General features: G+C 35.4%; 2 protein-coding genes across 3 annotated transcripts; both read right to left on the bottom strand.

The window, feature by feature from the left end:
• Positions 1–2,068: 2,068 nt before the first annotated feature.
• LOC114528067 (GTPase-activating protein-like) lies at positions 2,069–21,453 on the bottom strand. Of its 2 annotated transcripts, XM_028549644.1 has the most exons (27): positions 20,971–21,453; positions 20,760–20,890; positions 20,501–20,540; positions 17,272–17,300; positions 17,076–17,163; positions 16,545–16,627; positions 16,220–16,314; positions 16,002–16,101; positions 15,817–15,876; positions 15,459–15,498; positions 14,924–15,039; positions 14,170–14,296; positions 13,927–13,982; positions 13,643–13,756; positions 13,327–13,377; positions 13,131–13,232; positions 12,906–13,032; positions 12,650–12,750; positions 12,252–12,431; positions 11,932–12,003; positions 11,683–11,734; positions 11,454–11,491; positions 11,147–11,259; positions 10,914–10,984; positions 10,434–10,510; positions 6,458–6,568; positions 2,069–2,743 (listed from the first exon to the last, which is right to left on the bottom strand). In XM_028549644.1, exons 1-26 carry the CDS (start codon positions 21,026–21,028, stop codon positions 6,488–6,490), a joined length of 2,202 nt encoding a protein of 733 aa, XP_028405445.1. In that variant the 5' UTR covers positions 21,029–21,453; the 3' UTR covers positions 2,069–2,743; positions 6,458–6,487. The 2 variants fall into 2 exon arrangements, with proteins under 2 accessions (XP_028405445.1, XP_028405444.1); XM_028549643.1 differs by lacking the exon at positions 2,069–2,743 and having other exon boundaries at positions 5,653–6,568.
• Positions 3,187–5,567, bottom strand: LOC114528068 (transcription factor Sox-3-A-like). The gene has a single exon (XM_028549645.1). The coding sequence runs from the start codon at positions 4,767–4,769 to the stop codon at positions 3,444–3,446; it is 1,326 nt and encodes a 441-aa protein (XP_028405446.1). The 5' UTR covers positions 4,770–5,567; the 3' UTR covers positions 3,187–3,443.
• Positions 21,454–21,592: the final 139 nt, after the last annotated feature.

Raw genomic sequence — 21,592 nt, 5'->3', positions numbered from 1 at the left:
TTTCGTAACGTTGTTCATCACAAATACAACTTGGTTTTATTATATAATAATAGTTGGTTATCATTTCGAAAAGACTGTTCTGTCCCAAAGGCAAAGACGCCATATATTGAACAAAACGTAAATCTGATTATTTCGCTGATTTCTCCTTATAGTTTTACTATCATCTAGCGCATTGAATGTCTCTGAGGGGAGGAAGGGGAGGTCCTTTTTTATTTTCCTGCGCTTTTACCCAAAATTCGCGGATATTATAGTCATCGTAAGAATAAGCCCAGCATTACTCAATGGTTTTACCCTAATTTCTGGCATAGTCCTCACGTAAAAGTCGAACAATTATTCTTTAGACGTATTCAATCGACCCACAATCAGATTAAAATCTCAACAGCGGGAATGGACGTATTCTGTAGCACGTGTGGAGATTGGCTCGACAATAAGGTTGGTTTCCAGTCGGACAGAACAGTTTCTTAACTTTCTTTATCCTTGTGTTCTCAACCATGCAAAACTAATTGTTTTAAACACGAGTGGAAACCAGCCCTTTAGTCTAGCCAAATTTAGCGGCTTTTTTCTTAATTTAGCGGCTTTTTTTCTTAAGAGCAAAGGGATCTAGATGTAAAAGATTGAACTCATTGAATCCCAATAAATGGGGATTCAACATCAAATACTGCAATACGTACGTGGGAGGAAAAGACGTGAAATGTGGGAAACCGAATCATAAATGGAGAAAGTGTTAACAGTGAAACATTACCTGAAACCTGCTGTCTTTAAGATCATCGACCGGATTCGACCCTCCTCAGTATGATGGTATTTCTAAAAGTCCTATATTACCACAGCATAATAGACCTTTCCAACGCGCAATGCTCGGGACGTGTGTGTCAAGCTTCACAAAGCATCGTCTCTGCAGCGTCTAAGATTACGAAAATATGTTCTATTCTGAACAACAGGTTAGATGCCTCTCTTGCATATTCCAAAATATCTTCTCTCATTTCACGATTAGTGAATTCTGCTATTTCTACCTTGTTTGTTGTACAAATTGCAAATTGGTATTTTACTACGTTTTTGCGTTGAAAAATGCGGATTGAAAACGACCTGTACTTTTGTATTCGCAAACGGTGAATTTCATAATATTAATATTTTGGCCGAGTGTAACTTTCAATCTGCATTTCTCAAACGTTTGCCGTTTGGGATTGCGTAGGTTGACCTACTTATATTGTTACTCCTCCAGGCTATAAAACTATTTGAATACCAACAAAGTTGCCTGCGGAGGAGGCTAGTGTCAAAGTCATTCTTACACGTAATATTAAAAAACATAACTTATACGCTCAAATTTAATGAACAAATTGTAAGTATATACTAAACGCAGTTCATATTGCAGTTGCTAAATTGATCATCATTTGCCGAAAAATAGAGAACCCTAACCTGCCCGTGTAGCTCGCGTTTAGCCCCATTCTCCGATATCAACACGCTATTAACTCCATCTATAAGTTGGGGATTTGCTTCGCCAATATCGAAGGCTCTCACCTCGATGTCGATTGAATATTATTTCACTTCAAGTTCAGATTAATCAAATGCAAAAAAATACAATGTTAACTAATGAAGCGAAGTTACATAATAGAAAACACCGCTTTGATTTCACTCGGTTTGCGACAGAATCATCTGTATTTGTCCATTACTGTTAATATTCTTTTTATTAAGGAGAGAATACAGTCAATACAGTATAAATTATGGTAATGAATACAATCAATCAGTTAAAAAAAGAGAGCACCGAAATTATGAATGAATAGTGGACTCTATATTCATTGATGGCGCATTTTTACAATATATATACGCTGCCATTGACATATATAGTTGTATACTGAGCTTAAAAAAGCCAATAAACCTAGGCTTAGGATAGTTAAACACAGCATAGGTTAAGTCTAAAGAAATCTTACTGGATAAACCTTCTAGAAGTAGAAGTATCAAACATCAATGTCAATGACGACTAATTGAAGGTTTCGAAGTTCGCGAGAATATACGCACAATGTACCAGACAACTTTACGTTTCCTTTTATTAAAGTTTTTCTATATGAACTCTTTGTTACAGCCATAATAAAACATGACAAGTGTTGAATCACGCCCAGGAACTAAATGTTTAACAGTCACTAAAAAATCTGGCCACAAATATAATGTAGGAAAAGCTAATGTATTTCCTTTTCCGAGTGATGCAAAACGTTTGCACCCAGGGAAGGAAGTTCTTTTAAAATATTCAAGTAATAACATATTTAAATGTTGTGAGAACAGCTGCAATCAACACTAAGAAGATTAACCAATAAAAAAGGAGTAGACACTGTCAACAATCGAGTAAGCTCACCGCTTCATGTCAGCAATGAATGTTAATATCTTTGCTATAATGATAGTTCTATTTTCGCCTCACATATATGACTAACTAGTTTGTGTGATAAAACTCTTTTGAAAGTTCTTGTTACAAGATACACGTCTAATTTGTGAAGGTTGAAGCAATTTACTTTCCTTGATATCGATACGTCAAACATGTTTGTGGGAATGTAAACTAAATGATTCCGTCACGGTGAAGTGTACACATTAAACGGGCAATTGAAACGCTGCTGCTTCGGTTTCTTTGTTCAACCCGCATAATGCATGCATACAGTCGAGCTACACAAAATCGCATATACTTACACACAGCAATATATAATTTTTATCCAATAAAAAGAAAACGTAATGTTCGATTGTCATGAATAGCAACAAAGGTCTAAAAATATATTATTATACGAGATTAGAGTTACACTGTCATGAAATTTCAACTAATTCAAAACAATACAAAAACTTTGTGATTTACAATTACATGAAAAGTGTGCTTTCGTACTTTAGGAGTTTAGTACACAAAACCACACCACACTAGAAACAGGGTTGCAACCTACTGTACACAATATGTGAGCGCTGAACCGATGTTCGGGCAAATATACTGTGCCAAGGCCCAACAAAGGTTTGAAATTTTAATCCATGCACAACGCACTCTCGCGGGAAAAAGCGGTAATGATAAAAATATCATTTGATTTCAAAAATGTTAAACACGGAAAAACAACTGAAACGGGATGCGTATACAAGTCTGAGCGTCTGTGCAAACAAAATGTTAGGCATGTGAGGGGAAAATTTCGACGTATATCTAAATGAAATTAAACGTAAACTACACCGTACACACGCGTAATAATTGTTATTATTGAAAATGTCACAATTTTGATACTTTACCAATGTAAAATAGAGGTAATTTAATAAAATCTGCTCTGCTAGGGGCTATAAAACTATGCGCCTAAACTGGCATATTATTTATAAATGTGAACAATATTTAACAGCGAAACTTGAATTTATTGTCGTTTGAGTGTAAATTTATAGCCAAGAGCTAGCAGTGGGGTTTCGAATGCTATTAAAATAATTACATGTTATATATAAACTCACAAATGTGTCAAAGGCATAGTGGCTGCACTGGATCTTGGATTAGGTCTAATAACACTAGGATTTATAGTACTACCGTCTACAATATGGTTCGTGTTATACGAGTCTTGGTTGTTCTGAAAGTGTTCTACATGGTTAGTTCTTGTTCGATGATTTGCATTGGCGTCTGCAGGTAGATATACATTGATCATTTCATGTAAGTCTCCAGGATAGCTTCGTCTTTGGTGGTCGTCGTCTAACTCCTTTTTTATCTGAATTCCACCATTTGTCAACATTATAGTTTCCTGAGGATAACTCGTTGGTGGTGGGATTGCCTGAACATCATGGCCGTTCGTCGGATTCTGATGTTCAGAATTATAACTGTATATCTGACCAGCTTGAATGGTATACACAGAAGCCGGGTAGTACGAGTTCACCGAGGTTGTCGCTCCTTGGAATGGTTCGTTGGATAACCCTGTGTTATACCCATGTCCTGTATTATACATTGTATTAAATAAATCCTGTGGAGGGTAGCCAAGATTAGGATAGGAATAATAATCACTAACATGTGCAATATTTCTCTGTACTGGTGGGCCACCATCACAATCTCCAAGTAAAGAAATGTTATATTTCTCTTTCTTCAATAAAGTCTTGGTCTTTCTTCGTGGACGATATTTGTAGTCGGGAAAATCTTTCATATGCTGGGCACGCAATCGTTTAGCCTCCTCAATGTACGGTTGTTTATCACTTGTACTTAATTTTTTCCACTTATCTCCAAGTCTCTTAGAGATTTCCGAATTATGCATCTTGGGATTCTCTTGTGCCATAACACGTCGTTTCTCTCGGGACCAAACCATGAAAGCATTCATAGGCCTCTTCACGCGGTCTGGATCGCGATCAGACGACGCCATCTTGGTAGAATTTTTCATTTCATTGTTCGTAGAAATTTCATCTTCAGGGTTCAGGTCATGGTTAGACGCCATATTGACGGGGCCATTTCTATTAACAACACCACTTGAGATGTCCAAAATATTCATAGGGGCTGTAATACGACCAGGATCCGCCATTAAGCCCGGTGTACTTGTGACTACATCACACTGTGTTGTTCGACTCAAGTCTGTACAATCCAACGGCTCTTCTTTGATAACATCTGTATTTAACAACATTTTAACATTGACCGGTTGCGATCCATTCATGTTATAGTTGACAGACATGACACTATCCAAAGCTGCATTTAGAGGACATTTTAAACGGCCAGGATCAGGCATGTTAGAAGCCGGTGGCGAACGTCTATTATAATTCGTTGCGATCACGGTTTCCAACGTTGTTAAATTCCCTGAAGCCATATATTATACCGCCACCGGACCTTGGAGCGCTTACGAGCACGCTCCGTTCACCGATCAAGTAGTGATTAAAAGTATTTTGAACTTTGACAGTACTAATATTCGTTCAATCGCTAAACTGTCTAGCCATGGCGAGAATCGTTATTTTTCAGCTCATTGCCATGCAGTGTATTGATTGACAGTGCGCGAGTCGTTCAACCGTAAGCCAATCAGCATCAAGTACTTGACGAAAGATAAAGCTGCTTTACATGAGCCGCTCCGGACTTGACGACCAAGGAAAAGCAAGGAAAAGCTAATGAAAGCTCGAGTTATTTACATTCACAGTTTAGCAAACGTACCGCATTTTAAATGAAATCTCTGCCCTCAGCTGTTTCAATTAACCACTAATCAAGTAAGGTAAAGGAAGTGAGCGGTCAGGTCGGTATTTGAGACCGCCAGTACGAATTATTGTTCCCACAACTTGCAGGTGTTTACATGCCCCATCGCGCACGTGTCCCGATTACAGCCGAAATACTCAATAAATACACAACCTAACTCACTTTAGAAACACACACTTTAGTTTTACTCATGTTTGCCAAAATAATCAGAGTAAATTCCAAACAAAATACACATACTGCAATTCAACTTTCGACAACACTGCTAATCCGTTTCTATGGAGACTATTTTAAAGCAAATTTGCATTGGCCACTTTCCATAGCATTTTGACTAATTAATTTTGCTATGCTAAAAGAGATCGATCACCCAATATAAGACCCGTCAAACTGTGAAAACCCCAGTCTTAGTTTGAATATTTTCTCATCGAATATATTTTAATCTGCATCACAGGCAATATGATATAAAACGACGTTGGGATATTTCTCCAAAACACGTTAGACTGAAGGCGAAATAGTTAGTTAGATATAATATTTTAAATAATGCCTGAAGGTAGAGTGGCGTTAGTCTTGACATCAACATTTAAGATCTCAATCAACCGCCCACCTTCCTCTTATAGTCACCTTTCTCAATCTCAAATTAGCCGCGATTGGGGCGAAAATGTATACCGCTGTTATACACACATTTAACGTATTGTGATATAGAAACTGTTATTCAAATAAATTTATTCTCCACCACTATTCCGATAACCATATACCCTTCTTCTAATGAATATTTTTATCTTTTTGTAAAATAAATATGTGTTTAGGTGTAAGAACGAGTTACGAAATGTTAATTATAAATCTCAATTATAAATTGTTACTTTTCGACTTTCCAATAACTCAGTCAGACCGGTCAAATTCTTAAAAGTTACACGCATGCAAGACAAAATGCTTTTGCTTAAACTATAGGTTTGACGAAATATTTGGATTGAGACTAAGGGTAGACTTTTATGTACACATAAAAATATCTGGGTTGGATCTCTTCTTAATGCAGAAACAGAATTCTCTAACCGGTCCGGCTATTTTCGATGGAAAGCGACGCTTTTTAATAGCTCAGAAATCCACCTAAAAGACTATGCCTATGGGAAAAACGATTCTATCAAAATGCACTCTAAAAAGTTTAGATTCAGAGACACGGAACGGCTAACTTTCTACAGCTCTGCATGTTTTCCCTATAATTATATCCCTAATTTTCTTGCTACTCATCTGTTATCACTTTTAATATAAAACTAGTATATCTGAAAATCTTAGTCTCTAGGTGTTCTACACTATACTAACCTATTGTATATATACGATATATTACAAAGCTCACGATGTGTTGAAGTGTTTCTGAAGTAAGACCAGTGTACGTCGAACATCAAGCAGGACCGACTCATTCAGGTTCAGAACCTGTGAAGAAATACAATGATTAAAAATGGAGTTACAAAGGAGATATGATCTGAGCGTGTGAGCTAGTTGTGTCCACTTATACGCGTTTTTTATACGCACGTACACGTACGGAAAATTTTAAATGCTCTTAAATTTGTATTCTTTAACATCTAGGACAACTAATGCATACTAAAATGTGCAGAAAACTAAGTTCCTTCGATTTATTCACCTAGCTTTTTCAAATATGACATGTATAAGGATTTAGACTTTACGTGCGTGTACGTGCGTATGTATGAAAAACGCGTAAGTGGAAAACAGCCTTAAGGCATTCAATGTTCACGAACGATCTTAGTATAATTGTCTAACTAACATTCTCTGAAATCAATTTCCGTCGCTTTTGATCTTAAGCTATTTAGCGAATCAAAACTGTCCTTAGTGGGCAAGTGGTTGAATATCCGTTTCGACATATTATAGGCACGTGTCTTGCTAACAGGATCTTGCTATAGATTATTTCAATTCTATAGTTTAGTAAAATGTGTTTGCCATTCTTCACACAACCATATTGGTCACTGGTCAGTGATATGAGCGGTATATATTAATGTTCAATGAAAGATGATAGTAATAAATCATCATATTAAAGTAAAAAATAAGAGAGATATAGCCTAGAGTTCTTTAAAAGTAACATGGCTAACTATGAAATGTTTATCAGTTGGAATTAGTGGTCAAGATTGTAACTTGTAAACAGTATCAGCAAGTCACTCGAACTAATATCACAACTTTATGCGTAATATATAACATTGTCGAATGAGTCGGGGTTTGTAAATTTAGACATAATTGTTATACGCTATATTGTGCTTGGCTAATTTCATTTGAGATGTCCTATCTGTTTGCCTTTAGCCAGTTTAGGTTAAATAAAATGAGAAAAAAATCCCCAAATTTGCTCATTTTTAAATGATTTCAACGTACCAGTGAAGAACACAATAAAACTAAAAGGAACATCATTACTCATTTTAAAAAAACACACTTATATTGCATGGCATCAACACTCAAGAGCACAGATTTGATTCAAATTTCATACCTAATTTCTAAAACTTAATGTATCCATGCATACTTCAAGATAAAACAAAATTGACTAATAAACTGTGCAAGGTCATATTAAGCAAGGATACTACAATCTACATGCATATATGTGTCTCAGCTGTATATATGATACATAAAATATTCATGATGCGTTTAAAATCCATTCGTACAATATTAATCATTTCGCAAAGATTACTTTTCTTATATGTTAACAGCGAGAAGGTAATTTTAATAGCTGGACATTAATCTCAAGGTAAATATTGTGCAAATGAAATTAAATTTTGTGTCGAGCCGGTAGGGAGCAGCCAGAAGTCATGTAAACCGCAAGAGATATTTAATGTTTCAGAAATATAAACGCCTACAACACAACGATACTCCCACACACGTCGAGGCCGCATGCATTAAATCACGATTGACATCAACGTTTAAGACACTTTAAATGTAAACATTCAGAGATAAGAATAATTATCAGGTATTCACATTTCAGGCAAGCTAAAAACAGTGCGGGCCAATAAGACATATCTCCAATACATGCATGGGGATAATTTAGTATGCGCACGATTTTTTTCAACAGATATTCTCAAATGTTACCACAAGCTAGAAGTGAAAAACATTTATATCTTCATGCGCAAATAATTTTGCAGAGTAAGGTGTCAAGTATCGGAGAAATGCAGTCAACATAGAGAGAATAACGCGAATACATTTCGCCAAACTTATTGATGACGATATCATTCATGTCAACTGATAACATCAGCGGAAGTGTGAAATATATTTGATGGATGCCAACGAATTCCTGTTCCGATGCATAAATGTTTATGCAATTAAACGAATAATTCATTTTTTTGTCACAATGAGCTCCAAGGCTCTTACTTTACCGACTATTTTTTTTATCAATTTTTAGAGTAAATGCATTGGTATATAAATAAACTGGCGATCCCTAAAGGAAGAAAATATTTTAAGCATGACACCCTCGCCCTGGGTGCATGAGAAAGATAACAAGGTGTTTAAAACACGACTGAGTGTTGAAATGTGGCTTGCGTAAAAAGTTCCATGTAACACACAGTTAGTTCTATGCATGACTATTATGAGCAATCGAAAACGTCATATACATTATATATTAATGGAGATTTGTACAAGCTGATTGAAAAGCATATACACCCACTAACAAAATAGTATGACTCACTTAAACAAAAGCCGGATATACAGAAAATTAAAGATATACTGTCGAAAATAAATCAGTCTCAATTTTTTTATTTCAATTGGTGATTTTTTTTCAGTAAACAGCGCTAAATGCATAGTTATGCTGGTCAAGCGTTTTTGATTTCATTTTCATGCAGTATCTCGACATAAACACGATATCTTTATTCTGATATATATGTTATAAATTCTTGATTAAAACGAGAATATCTTGACAGTTATCAGCCTGCATCATTATAGAAAATTAATTAGGTGATATTCAACTATACCGGCGGTAAGTAGGTCACCCGACGATAACTACTCCGAATATTGATTTGGGAAACCTTGTGAAAAAGACATATGATCACTAAATTACAGGCGTTGTTTACGAAAAAAAGACCGAAACATTTGATAGAATTTTACATCTCTGAGCTCTTGTATCATTCAATTACACGTTGTTATGTTAAGAAAAGCACAACAGATGCTCGTATATAGGCAAACACATTTCATGTTTATCGTCACAAGAAAATTGAATTATGACTTAAATCAGTGAGGTTATATTGTCGTTATATTATTAATAGTTAGCTAAGACATTCTGACGCTTTTAAACCGGATATTTTTCTGAAAAAGAGGAAACTGCAACTTAAACCCAATATCAGTATTGGCCTGGTTTTCTAAGCATATATTACAAGTCATGTTGAAACAACAAAGTACAGTGATACTCTCAGAACTTAAACATTCAAATTCGGAATGACTGAGTTTGGATTGAAAGAAATCCTTGAGAAACTCTTAATTCAAGCATCCGGTTAAAAGTGGTCATTATAAATGGCGAGACTGCTTAATTTTTTATCTGTCTTGCCAAAATTTAACATGCTTATATAGACGTGCGTTAACACGACTATATGTCTAGTATATGAAATAACAAGTGCTTGCTTTTAATAAATCGCTTTTAAAATTATAGAATATAAATAGGGTGTCACATGCACAACAGACACGCACTGCATGCATGCATATATACGAAAAATATAACTTAATTTATATCCCTGGCTTTCAACAGTACAGTGGTGTTGTTAGCTGCATGAGATAAGTAATATTAATCTGGAGTGAGTATTTCCTATCATGTTGAAAGAAAGTCCTATGCAGTCTGTAAATGAAAAATATGTTGATGAAGTATACGACCCCAATGGCAAGGGGGTCGATCCCATGTAAGACGAGATGTTTCCAAAAGAAAAAAAAACTCTTGTCGTAAAAATTGGTGTTTACATAAATTCCTGAGAGCTTATATAATGTTTAGCAACTGTAAAACGATATTGAGTATTAATTCACCGATAGCAGTCCTAGCATTTTAAACAATTTTAATGTTACCTGCATGTACAAGCTCAGTAGAACATTAATGTACTTATGTTTGTTGAATGTTTTGTTGAACTTTAGGCTACTTTATCAAAGAGAATATTTTGTTCCAGAATTGTTATTTGCCTTACGACTCGCGTATAAAAACGTAAATAATACTTTCCCTATCATATTTTTTTACTTGCATATCAACCATCCTATACGGCTTTAGGGGATAATCATGCATCAGTCAATTTATGAACTTGATAGAGAAGGCTATGGTCATGCATGAAATACTTACGGCATGACGAAGATATTGCAACTCCAGTAATTCTTCGAGTTGTAATTCAGCTTGGGCAATTGTGACTCCCGGAATATCTAAATCATATTAAATTGGTTCCTGACTTAAACTTAAGAGTCGATAAGAGTTAACGAGAGTCTAGCAACTTTCTATGAACACTTAGCAAGGTTCGTGAAACCTTATTAACTGTAATGAACTATCCATTGCCATGAACGTTCATTAACTTTTATCAAAACATCTGATATGAACCCTCGTCAACTTTCATCGACAGTCGATCATCGACTCTCATCAATGTAGTAGATTTGAGCTGTGTAGTTTTAGTCTTTGAGAATGCTATCGTCACATACACTTCACAACTTTTCTTAGTTTTATGCCGTGCGATAAGTTTTAAGAAAATCGATTTTCCGTTTTGTGACACACCCACAATAGGCGTTGTGCATGTAAATGTGCAATAAACAAATTAACAAACTTTGACTTTACCTTTTGATAACAAAGACACTTTATAAATTCCACGGGAAGGACTTTTTATCGTAAAATATAAACTTGATTTCCTGGAAGAGAGTTTTAATCAATCATCATATTTAAAAGATGTACATATCGTAGTTCATATGACAGTAAGTAAGTCAGACTTGGCAGTCAAAGAAACAATCCAGATAAATAAAGTAATCGGCCATTCATTAGAGTGTGAGTGATTGCAAAATTCGCATACTTACCGTTTTTCTGGCACGTCGTGACTCTCGATTATAATTCCTTCCTTTTCAAGTTGTGTAAACGATAGCTTAACAGTACTTGGTGACTTATGACGATGAACGGTAAGACCACCGTCCTAAAGATCAGACAGTTTGCGGGATTAAATATTGAAGGCTCTTCATTCAAGGGGCTCATGCAGTGACGTTCAATTACCCATAAACTGATCAAAAAATTATTATCATCAAAAATCGAAATTAAGATTTCCTAGACGGCACCTTTCGAAAATCCATCAAATGCAGTTCAGAGAAAAAGTGCCGTTGATATACAAACCTTGCTTGCAGCTCGTTGCCTCACAACTTCTAAGTATTCTATAGAACAATAGAAAGTAGTAAATATCAGAGGCCGGTTGTATAAAACTCTTTAACTACATTTTGCATAGTTAAATCCTAGTTAACTCTGAAATACACAACTCTGATTGGCCAATTCTGTTTTATACAACTGGCGGACTCCATATTTTTCATTTGTCTTTTCATGAACATTGCAGCAGTAAGTTTTGTACCTTTATACGCATCAAGCTGCTTGTGCAAAAAGTTTCTATGCTCACATATTGTCTACAACAAGAAAAAAAAGTTATTTAAAAAAGTATATCAAAACTAAAGAAACGAATAGTCGAGGACTCGAGGTAGTTTACATAGTTGTGCTAATTGTCTGTCCACCCATGCAGAAAGACGTTTACACATTTGTGCAACAGAATTGATTTGATTTGTAATCTTATGTGCACATCACGTGCATGTAGAGACCGTCTTACCTCGTAGACTCGCTTCAAACTTTCTAATTGATTGCGAAGATTGTCAAATTGATGAAGTCTTGAATTGACTTCCTATATATATGATAAAAAATGAGGGAAGTTAATATTTTATCCTTACTCAATGTTGTTAGCCAATTATCCACATTCACAGTCCCAAACACACTCAATACTTCACTCGCGTCATTGCAATTCATCTCAACCCATCTAAACAAAACTTTTATCCTACGTCATTCTGTTTCGCTGTTTTTGATATTTATTCTAATACTAAATAACCTCCACTCAACAAAAGAAACTGATCGACAAATGTAAAAAATTCTCACCATTTTCACATCAGCATAGAAATCCTCCTCCTCCAAGAACACGGCACCAGCTTGCTTGACATTCTCATATTTTTGCAGTAGGAATTCAGACAACGCAGATACAGCAGCCTCACTGTCTGACAGGTTCACTGCAGCTGCCAGCGCTGACGTGAGAGTTGGTTCAGAAAGAAGTTTCGGTCTCTACAGAAAGAAATATATAGCTCTTCTAAAACTAAATAATTCATATCATGGCTTGCAGTTCACCATTATATATGACACGTGAAGTGGCTTTATAACGGATACTCTAATAAAGGGCTGCCTTTACAGAAGGCTCTCAACTCACAGAAAGATGGAAGATGTTTTTTTCTAAACGGTCAAAGATTGATAGTGTTTATGGAAGACAAACAATTGTTACTAACCATGCAAAAGAGTTCTGCCAGAAGCTGTTTCCACTGACTTCGTTGAACGCCCTTCTCGTTGTTTCGTGCCAATGTGGAATTAAGCGACTCCAAACGTACAACTTAAAGAAATTAATTTATATACATGCAATTACAGACAACAAACCAAGCATGATACCGACTTAACAGCTATTACAACCCAGTTCTGTTATATGATAATTTAGTAGTCGCCTTCCCTTCAAATTTGCAACCACGGGCAACCAAACAACTGGCATACCTGGAACTTGTTCCCAACGACTTTTCAAAGTCAATGTGAGTGAAATATCTTCATGATATGGTAATTGTGATTTTGGTGACCCCATATCGCTCAGTATTGTGTTCAATGGATCATCTTCTGTAAGATTCTAAAAAAATATATACTAGCTGTTGCAAATTCCACACGTATATCTGTGATACTGTACGAACCTCTTTAAATAAGGCAACAATTAAACAAACAACTTACTAGTTCTTGTTTATATTTCATTATCAGTCGATAAAAATGATAGATTTGATTCAAGGTGATTGTTATTTCAGTGTCCTTCGAAAGGCCAATATATAGTTCCATCTAACAACGTGATAAAATCATCAGGAACATGTCATTGAATCATATAACTTCAGATGAGCTGATGCCTAACTTATACTACAAGTGACTCTTTTACCTCAAGCGAGCCGTAGAATGGTGGTACAGAACACAGGTCATTCAGAAACGTCTGGTAAATTACAAAAAAGGAGAATGAAAATGAAAAGTTGGTTTATTGTCTAAAAGTTAATAAAGGCGGGGAAAGAGAGATGTTGGGTGTGGCACCCCTCTAACCACCCCTCTAAAACTCTAATCTAACCAACTTGCTATGTCAGGGAGGAAGTCGGTCTCTCATGAAAAATAGTTTGTCCTTTCGACTCTCACTCTCTCGGAAAAATATTGCATTTGCGCCTGAGTCACGGTAAAATTACATTCTATATAACAGGGTAACTTACACATAAACGCGTCTTGTGTTTTTCGACGAACACATTTAAAGGCTGCATGTAGTCCTCCTTAAATCTCGTCTTTCCAGGAGTCACGTTGGCAGTGTGTTGGATAATTTTCGCGATCTGTTGAGGTAATTAAGAAAACATTCCTGATTTGTCTCAACTATTTATCTTCACACAAAATGCCGTCATTCATGAAAAAGTCGCGAGGTTTGTTTTTCATATTTACATGCAGTTGCAATTATTCTTTTTAGAAATACTGCATGGACACCGGACTTTCACATACTACTTACTAAAAGCAAATTTCTTCTTGTTATCGAATTAGGTTGTTTGCTCATCAACATATATACTACAAAAAAGAGGGGGAAATAGTGAGGTATGCAGTTTTTATGATTCAGCTAAAGCATGAACATGCACCGATTACAATGACCTCCTCATCACAATAGCATAGCCCCTTGCCTCTGGCCCCTTGCTATTAGGCAAAGCTTGTTCGTCGCTTAAAGAAGATAAAGTAAATAATACGAGAGTTCACCAACCGTGAGGAGAAACGATAGCTGGATTAATAAATCGCAGGAGAAAAAATCCACCAACCAATGAACAAATTTTCTCGTTAAATATACTTCGTCTATCGTCCGATTCGTTGATAATCTCAGGAAATTTTTCCTAAAACAAACGAATCATTCTTATTAGAAGACGTCATTTTACAAACAGCTAAAAACAACGCTTAAAAAAGATCGTTTCTATATCAGCTATGCAGCAATTGTGAGTATTTAAATCACGAAATTAAGGGGGTTTCGCCTGCAGAGAAGCAACGGTTGAAAATGTCCCGAGCGGTGCATGGCAATTGTCACAAGTTGTACGTTACCATACGTCATCATGCCATTTGCAATTGAGACGATTCTACTTTTGAGAGATGTAAATTCAGCTACCAGGAAATGGTGTAGAATTGTAGTATAGAATAGCATTGCAAGTTGCAAGAAAAATGTCCACCGTGTAACCCGCTAAAAGGCGCGCACGAATACATACTACGGCCTGCGCGCCTGTTAGCGGGCTACCTGTGGTGTAACAGGACCTTTAGAATTAAGGCAAATGCAATGCTCCAGATAAAACCAAATATGTGAACAAAACTAGATATATGCCAATCTCGAAACCAGAGCCCGTGATCCATCGGGGGAAAAAGTTGGGGGGATATATGCCTGTGTCTGTGAACAAAGCTAGATATGCATGTGAACAAAGCAAGTATGAATGTGAACAAAGCTAGATATGTGAACTGTAAGGCACGAGGCTCACCATTGCTAATTTTCTAACAGTGAAACAAATCCATCTGATGCCGAAAGGAACTCTGTCAACGGAGGCCTCCATGATGTCAACAAATCGTTTTGCAAGACTTTCCAACTTTTTTAAACGTGAAATGGAGTCAAGGAATATTACTGAGTTAACACTGTGAGGAAATACTAGTAAGTAAGTAAAATTGACGTTTCTATTTAATAACGCGGCTGAACTATTGGGAATCTCTCAAGCGAAGTTAAACGTTTAAATTTCCTAACAAAACATGTCAATCGTGTCTTGGTGTTAATCACTGATTTATTTTCAGAAAATTGGAAAGTGTGTAGCCAAGACGCCGTATGAACTTGAATATAGATGAAGATGAAATGTGCTAAATACAGTACATAAATTAAATTCTATACCAGAACTAAAATGTGAAAGCCTCGATTCTTGAAAAATTCCTGATAAGCTTATCAGAGTGCTTTCGCCTAAGAATTGTCGGGATTTTATCTGGACTATAAACTTTGGGCAGTGGATGACCAAAGATAAAAAAGGATATGAGATTTGACAGCTTCCTGAACTTTAGAATCATCTGATACCTACATCATAAGATCATATTTAGTTTTTCAACTTCATCATCATCATCATATATATACACTTTGTGCCCCGTCAAAAACAAATCGGAATCAGTTTCTTATTAAAAAAGTATACATTCGTGATTCGTACACATTCAACTATTTTACATACTCTTTCATTAATCATTTACATGTAACTAATAATTGGAAAGGCGCTATATATGCCTCACAAATATAAAATGATTTAATTTGAACATTTTTAATTTGATTATTTTTAATGAATGATTTAACAGCCATGACTTTATGTATTGTAAATAATAACTGTGCAACAAAATCGCGTACCTCCTCAGCGGACACCATTGCTATATCTTCGCTATCCAATTCATACAAAGTAGCGTAGACCTATTTTTGAGAAAACAATGCCAATGGAAAATAAGTGAAAATGTTCCTTTTATAGTGACTCGAATAGCTTGCTACAGTAAGGATAGCATATTGATTTTGGGTACTATATTTGTAAGTCATTTCACCTTCATTGGATTAATTTCTAAGTCCAAGTCTGTGTTGCTACAAATTTCTTGTATTGGTGCTTCAAGCGTAGCCTTTAAGTATTCCTGCCCAGGACCGCGCCTAAAGATATAGAAAAACGTGTGTGTGAAGGTGAGTGAAATCAGGCTGGGAAAGAATTTAATAACACTGCCGCTTTGCGCATGCCGCTTTGCATGGAAATGACGTAGTAGCTATATACCTGGTATAAGATGACATCATTCTTGATATGGCGGTGTTTGCTCTGAGAACACTGTTAAACCCCTCAGCCTCATCAAATTCATATTTCAGAGCGAGCTAGAACAGTCAATATTCGTTTAGCTAATTATATCATCATCCAAAACAACCGGACTAATATACAAATACATCTCCTATTTAGAGGAATAGAAATAATAATATGAAATCTCCCCATCGTCTGTGCGAAATTAACATTTTGACTTACAATGTTTGATGGTAGCGGATTGAGTGAAGTAATTACTTCATTTTATACGAGGCAAAGGTGAAGTGGTTTGAATGTTTATATATACCTCAAACATACAAAGAAGGAGATGTTCTTCCCGTTCTTCATATTGATGGCCATATAGAGAGAACATGACAGTTTCCAAAAGATCTGAAAAAATAATGTTCCGAGTGTTATTTATGTATGGATACACTGAGATGTTTAGGACTGTAATGGACCTTTTCGGTAATTACGTCACAATATTAGCGCTTTAAATTTCGAACCACCTTAAGTGAGATGGATTTCATGTTTTACTCTCACGAGCCACGTGCAAAACATCCTTCTTCAACGCATGCATGAAAAAGAATTTTTCATTTTGACAATTAAGTATGGAAATGCGACATAAAGCGATAACGAGGCACGCGGTCTTGGCCCCTCATTGGTCGAAACAAAAAATATTTTTATGCATGTGTTGAAGAAGGATGTTTTTCATCTCTATTTTCATTTTCTTCCTCACACTAATAATACATAAATATTCTGCGTTGACGTCAGAGTGAACTACATGTACCCAACATGTACCCGAGTGTACCCAACATGTACCCGAGTGTACCCAACGTACCATCAATCTCATTTAGAGACACCGATCTTGTCAACTGCGCGACATAGTATGGTTCTGTTTGTAGTAAATAGAATAACTGTCCATATATCTATAATGTAAGGATGTAAGTCATTTTTATAACAAACTATTTCAGACTAATGAATAGTAGCATAAAGCTTTAAATTGAAAAGGATCAAATTTAATAAAAATACATTACCTGTCTTTCCAGTTCATCTTTTATGACACCTACAATGAGCAGATGATATTTGTAATCAGAGAAAGGCTGGTAATTATTTTTTATATATTTCATGACAGCCATAAAAAAAATCAGCCAATCCCAGAACTTGAACAAATTAATGACAATAGGTGACAGGGAGTGACAGTAGGTGACAGGTATAAACGATAATTTGACTAAAATGCTTTAGTTTCTTTCTTAAACAATGTGGCTATATTCTCCTGCTTTCACCATAAAAAACACGCCTAAACATAACGAATTGTACAAATTAAGCAGCTAGTTAATGTGCAGGTTATTCATCACTCAATTCAGATGGAGTTCGGCCGGAACAAATGTTTTGGAGAGAATAGGGTTTTGCGGAAAGACAGTGTTTAGTTCTTTCATGAGTCAACCAAAACTTATATGATAACGTCCATGTATGGAGAGGAAGGAGGACTGCTGTCAGGTTCTGATGAAAACGAAGGTGAAATACGTAGAATGTCAGCATTCGTCTTTAACTCGTAGCAGCCTAGTGCCCAGTTAGTGAATGTAGATGGCTTATATATTCAATGGTTGAAGTACCTCAGAAAGAAGGTAAGATAAAAGGAATACAATAGTGAATTTTCTTTAGGGATTGGCGAAATACGTTTAGCCGCAGATCGTATAATTTATTCAACTTCCTTATTTCTTCATCAAACAATGGCTGTGTCATATTCCTCTCTATTTTGCATTTCGGTTTAAAAGGTTTGAATTAGCAAAAATGTTGATTTCCAGAAGGTCCAGTCTATGTCGTTAATCGTTATCTTTATGGAAATAGTTCACATTGTAGAACGACTCCTTTTTAAGTTTTCCCTATTTTCTTATTGACATTATTCTAATCACAACATTGACAAAGGTTTAATTCTAATCAAACCATTGACAGATCTTAATCCCAATATTGACATGATATTAATGATAATTACATGATTCTATTCAAGATTTTTATCAGGATTGCTACGATTGACTTAATCGCGGCACACGAATACCGATACGAATAAGGATATTGAAAAGATTCTAACCAGGATACAACATACATCTACAATACTCAATAGTCTCTCTTAAAACAATCCTATCAAAAACGGCAGTGGAGTTTAACTTAATTAAGATGCAGGGAATACCGGCAATGGCAATGCGTATATGGTACGACTGTATCATCGATGCATGCACGACCAAATCACACGAAAGAGAAGGCCACTGCTATTTGTCTTCTAAGTCTAAAACTTCGTCTAAGACTTAAGAATGGCCTTCAAATTGATTGATGTACCACATAATTTCGTAACAAGAACATTTCGCATAAGGATTACAAAGCATTTGAGGTGTCACATGACCAGCCTAAACGTGGGTCTTTGTTAAATGTCAATTGATTATGTAGATCTTTGGAACCTAGGTCATTGCTAAATGCCAATTATATCAAATTAAGGAAGGAAAATATTCTTTATTGAGCTTTTGACAACTTCTTTTGCTTTTGATTTTCTTATAACAAAGACAGTGAATTTTCTTATGTGTTTGCTATTAAAAATACTTAAAATCTCTCCACCAGGCCACACCCCAGGAAATACCAAATTAATGAAGAGCTAGAAACTTTGTATTGTTTAAACATTGTCCTAGGAAACTGATCAAGATCCAGAACTCACTCTACAAAATCTACCCATGAAATTGCATTAGGGGCAGAACCTTAATCTTATTACATTAAGCATTATCATATTTATTTCAAATGACATAATTAACACATGAATTGAGGAATACACTTCATCTTCAGACTTCAGATATATAGGGAAGAGATTGAGCATTGAACATGGATCACAAACGGTAAACAAAAGTTAAAAGGCAAACAAAGACTTCTATATTTCATACATTAATAATTAAAACATGCAAATGACCTGTATTGAAAAAACCTAGCATATGTCAGCGTAACATAATTTTGTTTCTCTTTTTTCTGCATTACTTGACCAAAATCTCTTATTTTCACACATCATCAGATTTAAGTAATTGTAGATTACACTTGTTCCCTACGGTTGATATATCAAAATAGTCCCAACAGGTTGTAGGTTGGCCATTATCACACATACATGAGACAACAGAAGTTCATATCAGGGTTCCAATTAACAGAACAAAAGAACACCTGCTACTTAAGCCAGAACTTAATTAAAACCACACTTAACATTCAACCCCACTGTGTTTTTAAAAAAAATAGATGGATTGTAGTTTACAGGCCTAGATGTAGAGAACCAGATATAGGCTATAGGGAATCATATTTTATACTGCACATCAGGTTGAGCTATTCGTAGTTTTTATTACTGACATTAGTAAGATTTGTATTCACTTTTCAAGTCAAAATGAAAACAGAACCTTGATCTCTGTACCTAACTAAATGTTAACTGCCGAGAAAACTAGACAGATGAATTCAATTCAACCTTCATCTGTGTAATACATGTATGGTATTTTTTGTGGACCTCATCATAAATTGACTTAATCATGAAGGTCAAAATGTCACAGAAATGTGTTTTTTTTTAATTCAAAATTAACACACTCGTGAAAAAATGTCACATGCATTTACTTTGGTAACAGAACCCTGCAATAATCTGCTTCTCATGTTCAGTTTCAATATCTTTCATTGAAGTCTTGCTTTTAACGAAAGAATTTACATTAGTCTACACCATAATCTTAACAGGAAACATTTATTGAATCTTGTCGCTATTATGAAATTTCCTGGCCACCTTCACGTTTGCGGTCAAGTTAGGAAACAAAGGACACTTTGAACATTTCAAATTATACAAACACGGTGTCAGTTATTTAGAGCAGAACATATAAGCTACTGTTCATTCAATGTCTATATGGACACTTTAATCCGATTGAAAACACGATTCATTAGCAGACTATTTGTCCTGCAAACATGCTAATATATTCGCAAACAGTGTTTTGGCAATTGAATGCATACGAAAAAATTAACCAGTGGCTATAAACACGCAACAACTTTAAACTTTAAAAACAACTTTGATAATTTAAAGAATGGAACTATTTGAACTTAATTTCCAAATTCATTAAAATTATGACTAATAATGTTTTCTTTTACATTTAGAAAAGTTCGTATATCCCAAAAGAACTCTTTCAAATTAATTTCCTGTTTCTTGTTTGAATCAAGTGGGGACGTTACAAACAAAATATTTAAACAAAATTTCATCTAAAACCTTACCAACTCTCTTGCAACCTTGATCAATTCTGTCAGAGAGTTCCTAAAAGCAATTTAAAATACATTATGTTTTATCACAATGTAATTGCTACAAATTTGTGGTTTTTATTAACAACGAAAAGAATTATTTCGTCATGTCGTATTACTGATCAATATCGGATATATAGTAGACAGCATGGCATATTTCATTCAGAAATACAGTACTAGAGAGACATTCAAACTTCACATGTGGTAATTAAGGTTACTAACATTTTAATCTTACCTCAACAGATATTCTGTGATTTATAAGTAAAGCAATCCGTTTGTCAAAGAATCGTACATCACGATCAAGTTCAAAATTTCGTTTACTTTGTTGTGAGATGTTGGCTTTTAGCTCTTGAAGTTCTTTTCGAACTATCGCATAAAATCGGAATAAAATGAGTGCGAGAAATGCTACTTTATTAAAAATAATAATAACGATAGAATATACTTACTCTTGTCTATCTTATCTTGCTGGGAAAAACTCGGTTTTCGTGCTAGATCGTCGGCCATAATTCCAGACTCATAAGTACGTTGTTCATTGAAGATTATAATTCATTTACTAACGTAGTATAACCTATCCGTGAACTCACTTCATATCTGACCAGCAGGTGTAAACGTTAAGCTTAGTTAAACAACAATTACTCGTCGCTTGCATTGGAATTTAATGTTTATGTTATCTTCGAACGCCCAGTCGTTTGATGTCTCTACTCGCAAATTATAAATGCAAAATATACATGCGACTCAAAATCTGAATTTACATAAGTTCTAATTGGTTCACGCGCCGGAAGTATAAAATCATGCGACAGCAAAGGATTTGTACTTGACTCCAATCTGTTGTAATGTAGGAATGGTAAATGTTGAAATGATTTCTGTAGAGAATGCGGCGAAGAAAGTTTTCGAGGCTCCCGTTAACCCTCTGATGAGCAATTGTCTTGGGACATCCGACAAGTCTTCCTATCGTAAACATATCCTTAAAGAAAGGCATTTTGCGTAAAATACAGTCGAACTGTTACGAAACGGACAGGAAACGCATGGGAATTCCAAGAGGAATTTAAAAAAGGAATTCTTACAACG

This window comes from Dendronephthya gigantea, unplaced genomic scaffold (assembly GCF_004324835.1).
Source record: "Dendronephthya gigantea isolate DGI-Jeju-01 unplaced genomic scaffold, DenGig_1.0 000048F, whole genome shotgun sequence".
NCBI lineage: Eukaryota > Metazoa > Cnidaria > Anthozoa > Malacalcyonacea > Nephtheidae > Dendronephthya > Dendronephthya gigantea.
This window is presented reverse-complemented; position numbering and strand designations above follow the sequence as displayed.

Coding starts and splice junctions, on each gene's coding strand:
- LOC114528068 (XM_028549645.1), bottom strand. CDS start 4,769: ATGGCTTCAGGGAATTTAACAACGTTGGAAACCGTGATCGCAACGAAT.
- LOC114528067 (XM_028549644.1), bottom strand. CDS start 21,028: ATGGCCGACGATCTAGCACGAAAACCGAGTTTTTCCCAGCAAGATAAG. Junction 12,004..12,251: donor TCTATGCTGATGTGAAAATG/GTGAGAATTTTT, acceptor TCATATATATAG/GAAGTCAATTCAAGACTTCA. Junction 10,511..10,913: donor AGTGTCTTTGTTATCAAAAG/GTAAAGTCAAAG, acceptor AATATGATTTAG/ATATTCCGGGAGTCACAATT.